This window comes from Centruroides vittatus, unplaced genomic scaffold, assembly GCF_030686945.1.
Source record: "Centruroides vittatus isolate TY-2023 unplaced genomic scaffold, ASM3068694v2 contig_1743, whole genome shotgun sequence".
NCBI classification, from domain to species: domain Eukaryota; kingdom Metazoa; phylum Arthropoda; class Arachnida; order Scorpiones; family Buthidae; genus Centruroides; species Centruroides vittatus.
The window spans coordinates 423,937-433,538 of record NW_027121062.1 but is presented as its reverse complement, the minus strand read 5'-3'; the positions used below and the strand labels follow the sequence as shown (position 1 = coordinate 433,538).

At 33.3% G+C, this 9,602-nt stretch overlaps 1 protein-coding gene across 1 annotated transcript; it reads left to right on the top strand.

Annotated features, from left to right (window-relative positions):
- Positions 1-468: 468 nt before the first annotated feature.
- LOC136969156 (NACHT and WD repeat domain-containing protein 2) lies at positions 469-8,259 on the top strand. The gene is made up of 7 exons (XM_067263250.1): positions 469-593; positions 825-913; positions 1,158-1,274; positions 1,346-1,549; positions 1,790-1,934; positions 3,069-3,294; positions 3,578-8,259. The coding sequence occupies exons 1-7, from the start codon at positions 491-493 to the stop codon at positions 7,626-7,628; spliced, it is 4,935 nt and encodes a 1,644-aa protein (XP_067119351.1). The 5' UTR covers positions 469-490; the 3' UTR covers positions 7,629-8,259.
- The last annotated feature ends 1,343 nt before the right edge of the window (positions 8,260-9,602 follow it).

Genomic DNA, 9,602 nt, shown 5'->3' with positions numbered 1-9,602 from the left:
AAAAAAAAAGTTTAAGAGATTATTTTTTAAAAATTCTTTATTATTTCTATAATTATTTACGTTTTTAATTTTAGGGAAATTTCAGTGATGTTAGAAAAAACCCGGTAAACGAAACGATTTTTCCCGTAAAAAATTCGAAAGATTTTCTTGATTTTAAAGATAATGTCACTTACGTAAATAATTTAGTGGAGTAAAAATTCTTCAACGATAAACTTATATACAACAGCGATAACAATCTGTCGATAACGCATTTATGTAACTGTGGCATGGTAAATTTAAGGAAAAATATTTGTTTTAAAGTACCAAAAAAGCACTCGATACGTCCCGATCTCCACTTTTCGGTATACCAGCTTTACAGATATTCTAAGCGTGTTATTGTCGTCCTGACAACAGATATTCGATTCAATCACGTGACCCGAAGGAACGTATATATCGAGAGCGTATAATTGACATCTGTGTACTCTCTACACTACATCTATACCCTTAAGACATGGACGACAAATCCGTAGACCGGATATTTATGGGGTCTTTAGTCAATATGCCACCCGTCAGTTCGAAAATCGTTAGGATATTCACCAGTTCCACTTTCACAGGTATGGTAATTGGCGTAAGAGCATCGTCTTAGATAATATTTGCATAAGTTAGGCGCGAAGATGGCATCATTTACACGTTGCAAGTATACTGTATTTTATACAAGAGCATGTTACGGGCTTAATTTAAGAATTTATTAGCAAATTGTTATGTGGGAAGGTTATAAACGATAATACAAATTCGATAAGTTGCGTGAGCATAACTATAAACAATTTATATACGTTTGTATATAGATATGTCACTGGAACGTAATCACTTAATGGAAGATGTTTACCCAAAAATTAAGGAATTCTGTAGAGAAAAACATGGACTGGAATTTCAAGTAAGTATATGTATATATATATAAATTATATCTAAAAATATATTTCTGTAAGACATTCTAGATGCATTGACTGTAAAAGGGTGTTAATGGATCACGACACGTGACATTGGTTTAATGCTGTATTTTTAAAATGGCAGTCAATTATTTTATAAAAATAAAAATAAAAATGAAGTAAGAGAAGTGTATGCTGAAAAGGACAAAGGTAAGAATAAAAATTTATTTTTTTCTGTATGAATTTTTAAAGGTGGTAGATATGAGGTGGGGTGTAAGAGACGAAGCGACCGACGACCACATGACAACTGACTTATGTATGAGAGAGATCCAAAACTGCCAGAGATTATCCATGGGACCTAATTTTGTGGTAATTATAATTACTTTCCTAATTAACAAAATTATAAAATTCTCACAATTAATTAAAATTAAAATTTTCAGGTTTTCCTGGGGCAAAAATATGGCTATAGACCGATCCCCACTATCATCGATGGTAGCGAATTTCGTCAAATTATGGATGCTCTGACAGTTATGGGTTACGACAACACGTTGCTGAGCACGTGGTATCAGGAAGATACAAATGCCATCCCTTCTGTTTTCGTTCTACAGCCGATAAGCTCCATCTTACCGAACTTCAATAACAAGGTAAGCCACGTGGAAATTAATTTCGGAAAAGAAAATAACTCTACAAAAATCCATTAATTCTCACGTAATTTGTACATTAATAACTCACTCATCGATGACAAATTTCACGAGAGTTTTGCGTGCAATTTCATTTTGTTATCCTGTTAATAATGAGATATCGATTAATAAAACACTCATTTTCTTGTGTATAACAAAAAGAGTTTAAATAGTTTAATTTTTTTTTTTTTTTTTTTTTTTAAGAGAATGCCACAATTGCAAGCTCAAGATCAGTCGACTTGGTGGACAACGCTGGAAAATCTCCAAAAATTTCTTCGAATTGCGGCTCAGGCTTTGTACGAAACTAAGAAAATGGATAAGGATGCAATGCATAATTACATGATGTCAGGTATTACATTCGACAATAGTTTTATCAGTTTTCTAGCAAAATTCGCTTTGAATTTTTTACGTTCGATAAAAAAATATGAACTTAAACTACAGGGTGTCCCAAAAATCAGTTAACTATTATAAAAACTAACTTCCTGTATTATTTAAAAAGTTAAATACTTATTTATACATTTGTTTAAAATCACGTTTAACGCCAGTTTTGTAAGAGAAGAACACCTTTACAATTTATATTCATAAGTATATCTGAAATATAAGAAAGATAATATGGTTAACTGACTTAAGCGCCATCCTGTATTACATAAAATAATTTCATTTACATTCTTTAAAATATGTAAAAATAAATAAATCCACAGATCTGATTGTTTATTTCATTTTTATTTATTTATTTATTGCACTGTATTTATCGAGTAGAAACGAAATTTAAAAATACATTTATTAAAATTGAGTGTATAATAATTACAGTGTAGTAGAGTTAGGCCTATATTGTATAAAATTATGGTAAATTTTATCATAATGTCTACATTTATTAAAATATTATCAGATTAGCATTCTCAGCATTAGTACTGAGTATATATTATAACTCTTGTGCTGCTGGAATATGTATTCCAGCGCAAGAAATAAAGCATATAATGGAATGTATATACTGGAACACTATTCTAGTATATAGCTACCAAAACAGTGTTCCAGTATATACAAGTCCATTATATGTTCTAGTTCTAGTGTTGGAATAGTGTTCCGGTATATAGCTCCACTATTTAGCTGTAGCTATAAATTGGAGAAGTGTTCTGGTATATTTTAGCACTATGCTCCTGTATATACATTCCAGTATATGTCCCATGTAAAAATTATTTATAAGGTTCGCATAAAGTTAAATGTATGCAAGATATGTTTCTTGCCAAAGTATGTCTCTACATGCAGGGATCGCACTGTTTGCATTATAATATTACGGTATCACGTGATACGGGTTTAACAGTACTTTATACTATTAACAGAAAGTTTTGAATAAATATATTATTATTTAATAACGTAAGAAAATTTAAATTTTCTAATTTATTATATTATAAAAAATAAAATATGATTATGTATTATTAATGATAAATAAAAAATAATTTAAATTTTATCTATCGCCATCTAGTGACGGAAAGAGAAGTTATTAATGGTGTCCTCAACGTAAAAGATACAAAAAATCATTGTCTTGCTTACGTACGTCACATAAATAATATAAATATGGGAAACTTAAGAGAAGCTTCTAAATTTATCGATGTTATCAATAAACATATCGACGTGGAGGCTCAAAATTTGTTAAATAATCTTAGAGACGAAAGACTTGTAGAAAAGATAGAAAAGTCCAATTTTATGAAGTAGGTAGATGGCTTTCAGTAATTCGTTGCAATGTATATTATCTCAACTTTTACGGCATTAAATTCATTTAAAGTTTGTTAATTAATTTAAAAATCGAATAATTATAATATTAAACATGGAATACTAATATGCTGCCATCTCGCGGACATAAATATAATTAATTAAAGGTCATACTGTATTTAAATTTTTAAATATTCATACACGTTTATACTGTATTTACTGATAATTAATATAATTTTATCCCCGGTTGATATAAATATTGATCTTTGTGTTTTAAAACAGGTACACGGTGGAATGGAATGGGAAGGACGGATTAGATGACGAAACGCATGCTGATTACTTAAAACACTTCAAGTGCCACTTTTATAAATACATAACAAAGCTAGTTGATAGAGCTATGAGAAAAGAAGATTTATCCTCTCAAGGGCAGATTGTAACAGAGATATTACAACACTTATATTCGTGCAAGAACACGGCAGAAATTTTCCAAGGAAGAGAAGAGGAGCTGCAATACATAAAAGACTATATTAGGAACACCTGCAATAGGCCTTTGGTGCTTCACGGCAATGGAGGAAGCGGAAAAACATCTCTTCTAGCCAAAGCTGCTAGTATGGTGCCAACGTGGTGCCAAAATCAGAAAGCCATACAGATTATACGTTTCTTGGGCACGACACCCGACTCTTCCTCGGTGGTGCCCATGTTGGCCAGCATATGCCAACAGATCTGTTACAATTATTTAATCCCTTTGTCTGAAGTCCCCGATGAACTTATACCTCTGATTGTGTATTTTAAGCGTTTGTTGAGCCAAACTACCAAAGAACAGCCCCTGTACATATTTTTAGATTCGGTTGATCAATTGGCATCTGCAAACAATTCAAATAAATTGACATGGCTGCCGACGAGACTCCCGCCTAACGTCAAACTTGTAGTATCGGCAGTATCAGAGGGAGAGTGTAAAGATTTTGAGATTTTGTCGAAGATGATACAAGACACAAAATGTTTTCTTCGCGTGTTGCCCTTAAGTGAAGACGTAGCAACCTACGTCATTAAGGTATGGTTGAAACGTGAAGGAAGAGGATTGAGTTCGTACCAGTGGAGCATCGTGCAGAGTGCAATATCAAAATGCACATTGCCTATTTTTGTAAAATTGGTTTATGCAGAGGTGATCAGATGGAAATCTTACACTAGGATCAGTAGCAACAGTTTAGCTTACACTGTAATGGATAGTATCATGAAATTATTTGATAGAATAGAAACCCAGCATGGCAAATTGCTGGTCTTTCACGCATTAGCATATATTACAGCTTCTAGAAACGGACTGAGCGAATCAGAACTCGAAGATCTTATATCTTTGGACGACATCGTCTTGGACGATGTGTATCAATACCATTTACCACCTGTTAGAAGGATTCCTCCTCTGTTATGGACACGTATACGCAGAGATCTTCCAAATTACTTAACTGAGAGGGAGGCCGGTGGCATTTCTGTTATGAACTGGTACCACATACAATTCCGTCAGGCTGCCATCGAGCGTTATTTCAAAAATCAAAATACTGTTAACTACTTCCATTCCTCCATAGCCGATTACTTTTTGGGAAAATGGGGAGGAGGAAAGCCGAAACCGTTCACTTATACAGAAATGCAGAAGCAAAGATTCAATCTTAAGGATAAATCGGGTGAAGCAGATCGTAAAGTACCCTTACAGCCTTTGTATTTTACGAGCAAGGACGGCAAAATACGTTATAATCTGAGAAAATTTGGAGAACTGCCTTATCATTTAGTTCGAAGTCAGAGGTTTGATGATATGTTTAATGAGGTTCTGTTTAATTATTCGTGGCTACACAGTAAGTTAGCCAGTTGCCCATTGCAGTCTGTGTTATCGGATTTTGAAGACACCTGCAATCACATCTCTAATACAGCGGTTGTAAGAGAGATGAATCTTGTGGCCGATGCATTAAGATTAGGTGGCGCTGTACTTAGTCACTACCCCGATATGCTGGCCAGTCAGTTACTGGCTAGATTGCTACCTTTAAAAAACTCTTATAAACTTATACAATGTTTGTTAAACGAGTGCGATCTCTTGGGACCCGAACATTGCGCTTTGCTTCCATCGTACCATTGTTTGCATACTCCAGGAGGCCCATTGAAGTACTCGTTGGAAGGCCAGCAATTTGCAGTTTTTGGCTTTGTTCTGACTTCGGATAAAAGATACATCCTATCCGTCTCAAACAGGTTTATTATGTGGGATCTATCGACTGGAGAAATTACCCGAGATATCAATCCTGATATACCAGGGATCATGCAAACTCTAGTATTAACAGAAGACGACAGATTTGCCGCTTCTTACACTAATTACGACGATATTTTGATACTTAATCTACTTTCTGGAGATGTTTATAAACGAAGAATCGAGAGCGACGTTGAAAATTCTATAATAGGGCTCAGCATAACAAATTCGAGTGTTATCGCATGGAGTGAGAAAGCTTGGTTAGTTTTTAAACTTGAAACAAATGTTTTAGATGAAAAATACGTCTTGAATGATGAAAATTTAACTTTAATCAGCGTTTTATATGATGACTGCAGTGATTATCATCTACTTCTTGATAAGAAAGATGACGAAACTCAATTATTAAGGAGTTATATAAATGGTAAATATCTCAAAGATGTACATTTCAATGGTGGATTGGTGTTCAGAGAGATTCGCGATTTTGTTTACTTGGTACAATCGAATATTATTGGAGGATACACAATTACCGGCTACGAACTGTGTAAAAATTCCGGGTGGTGCCAAGCTAAAGTGTTCTATAGTACACCTCAGAAGGTGCTTCAGTTAGATCTCGTTGGAAAAAACGAATGCATATGTGCAACCGTCTCTCTCGGATTTAGCATCTGGAATATAGAAAAAAAGAAAGAAGTATCGCTGTCTCTCCCGAAAAACGTGAGAAACATATCAATTAAACAGTTGAAATCTCAAAGTTCTCTAGTTCTAACAAAGAACAAGATGTATGCCTTGGGTGGAGTTAGGAAATATCTATACCTATGGGATATGGAAAGCGAAACGATAGTCAAAACCATAGATGCTCATTTCGGGCGCATACTTGGCTTGAAGACACTCACAGTAGACGAAATGGATGCTGTTGTATCCTCTTCCATTGACAGAACGGTAAAAGTATGGAATATTAAGAATATTTTCGAGCAAGTTCACGTGATCGACAGAATGGAAAGCGCCATAGATGCAGTTTATTTGGTCGACGTTCATAATTTAGCCGTAACTGTAACAAGAAGTTGTATTGGAGTATGGGCATTGACCACAGGAAAACTAATAACAAAGCTAGCCGACAGCACTATTGGTGCCATTGTCACTCACGCAGCAGTCACTTCTAGTGGCAGATATATAATATGCGCGGAATCTGGAAACTTTTTAGTGTGGGACATGGAAATTGGGGAAGTGACAAAGAAGATGCCTCATAAAAATATCCTGCAAATTCTTCTGGTTCAGGATTCTAAAGCGTTGATACTCTCGCACGAAAAGGAGAAGCAAATCCTGTGTACATATTTAAGTCTTCCAAGCTGCGAGGAGGAATACAGCTTTACCTACCAGTACGCCATTTTTAGAAAAATGGTGGTAACCTGCAAAGGGGAGTATCTAGTATTTGTAAATATAGAAAAAGAAAAGGAATATATTACTGTATACAGGACTGAAACAGGAGTTTATCTCCACAAGATACCATTGAGATTACGCGCTCTTAAATGTTTCACTGAATTAGTTGCTATACCCAATAACAACGATCAAGTGGGTTTGATCGGGGGGTCTAAATCGTGCATTATTGACATAAAAGCGAAAAAACTAGTAAGGATTTACAGTAAATGGAACGGAGCTTGTACTAGAGATGGTAAATTAGGTTTACACTCCCCTTCTAAGGGCGGTTTGGAATTAGTAGAATTGAGAAAAGGGACGACCACCAAAGTGCTTCTTCCACAAATTTCCGAAGGTGTCTTCAACGTGGTGGCAAAATTTACAAGATCCGATCGTCACGTTATTTACTACCACAGTGGCAAGAGGACTATCAGTTTGTTTCGAGTTAAGGATGGGAAGATGATCGCCAATTACAGATTATCAGCGGAAGCTAATGCCATCACCAGCACACGAGACGGATTATCTATAGTGGTGGGTGGTATCGATGGTAGTTTTGTGGTTTTATCGGTAGTAGACCCCGACATACCAGAGACTAAAACACGTTTGGCTTCTCTACCGAGCAGGACTGATGACAATAAAAGTCCTCTGAGCATTTTCTGTAAGAACAATGGTAAAATATTTTTCAAATTTTGTTGATAAAGGAAAGATTTTAACTGTGGAGAATTGAAAAGGAAATCCTTCTCTCGTTCATAAAGAAAGTTCTAAGGAGATGCTTCTCCCATTCCTGAAGGAAATTCCTAGAAGATCCTTCTTAACATATCAAAAATTACGTATTGAAGCCACTGGAGTTGGAATTTTGTACATGGTGCCAAATTTATTACGCTCGTCCTGTATATTTTCCGTACGTCAAGTTGGATTTTTTGTTCGATTGATGGTCAGTGATGTAATGTAACAGTACAAATCGATTAATCAACATCGAGAATGACGTCAGAACGTATTTTTAGATATAAAAATCTTTCTGAATTACCATCACTCTATCATATTGATTATTTAAATTAAGTGATGTTAATTATTGATCCGTAGCGTGGCTTTTGCTTTCTACAGCTTAAAAAAAGAGGGGATTAATATTCTTGGTTTGCCACTCGTTGTTAAAAAATAATTTCTAAGTACAAATATTTTTTATTTGTCTTCGTTTTTATATATTAAATTATGAATATTTTGCAATTCATGGCATTTAAATTCGTGAATAGTGTTTCATCCAGAAACCATAAAGAATATATTCTCGTATCAAATTTCATTACTATGCGTTGTAGAAATTTGAAAAATGTTTATAAAAATCCATAAATTTCAAATAAAATCGACAATTTTATAAAAATAAGACTTTCTTTTTTGAAAATTTGTAAGATGCATTCGTCAATTCATAAATAATAAATATAATTTTAATGTTTATCGTAGTTTTTACATTTTATTTCTCGCTCCTGGATAATTTTCTTCGTTGTTTTTATTAAGTTATCATCGAGAAATAAAGGATTCTTTCTTTTATATCTTTATGAAGTTATCGACAGGATGTAAAGGATTCTATCCTTTATCCTATTAACAGTAAAGATTTTTTTTTCTTTTATAATATCAATAAGAAATAAAAGTTCTTTCCTACCAAGCAATGTTCTTTGTTCCTGTAGCGGTTCATTAGTATTCCTGTAGTATCTAACGCGATAATATCTTTTGTTATATGATAATATTTTCGATTTTTTTTCTTTAGTTATGATGCAGCACAACTGCTATTTAAACCACGTGCTTTCTATGTTGTTCTGTGCAGAGTTTGACTTTACGCCAATCATCTTTTATCGAAAAGTTTAATTAAAATTAATTTAATTTAATTAATATTATTTTTAATTAAAGAGTCACCTTTTTAAACGGGTCGAAGTAATTTTAAAGTAAGTCGTCTCCTTGACGATTTCCTCCACGATTTCGACGAGATGTCACTTGTTAAGCTATAAAATAATGGAATAAAATTAATTTTTATATTAAAATCGTTTAAAATTCCTACTTAAGTAGCTAAAAAGGCATTTATTTATAATTTTACAGATGAATTTTTAAATATAAAAGCTGATCGCCCGACAAGAATAATGGCTTAAGAAATGTAGAAATGGAGGATCAATCAATTTATAAGATATTTTTACACGCTGATTGAAAGTGTCTAAAAAAAATTTTTTTTCTATATTTTTTCCAAGTATCGAACATAGAATTTTACTAAAGATAAGACGGATAAATTTAAGAGAAAATTACTTAAGATAATATGATTCTGATGCTATAAAAAAGTTATTTTATCTATTTAAAAAATAAAATAACACCAATAAAAAGTCATGTTTCATCACAGGAAAGGACTAAAATAAATTTTTCAGGATTAATATTAAATATAAAAATATGAATAATTTAAATTGCTTGATTAAATCGAAGAGGGGAGAGGGAAAAATTTTAAAATAATTTCTGTAGAAATTGGTGTAATAAATTGTTTAAATCATTAATTAAATCTCATTGTCAATTGAATAATTTAATTTCGTCTCAATTACTTATAATCCCTACTGCACCTGGAAAGGTTACTTCACTGCGTGGGAATTTAAGTTAGGAATTTTTCGCGAGTTAAACACTTCCTGACAGGAATAATTACAC

What these genes read in the sequence shown, in the direction of transcription:
- LOC136969156 (XM_067263250.1), top strand. Translation starts at nt 491, where the DNA reads ATGGACGACAAATCCGTAGACCGGATATTTATGGGGTCTTTAGTCAAT. An exon ending in AACATGGACTGGAATTTCAA is followed by an intron (nt 914 to 1,157) that starts GTAAGTATATGT and finishes GAATTTTTAAAG; the next exon opens with GTGGTAGATATGAGGTGGGG. An exon ending in GCATAATTACATGATGTCAG is followed by an intron (nt 1,935 to 3,068) that starts GTATTACATTCG and finishes ATCGCCATCTAG; the next exon opens with TGACGGAAAGAGAAGTTATT.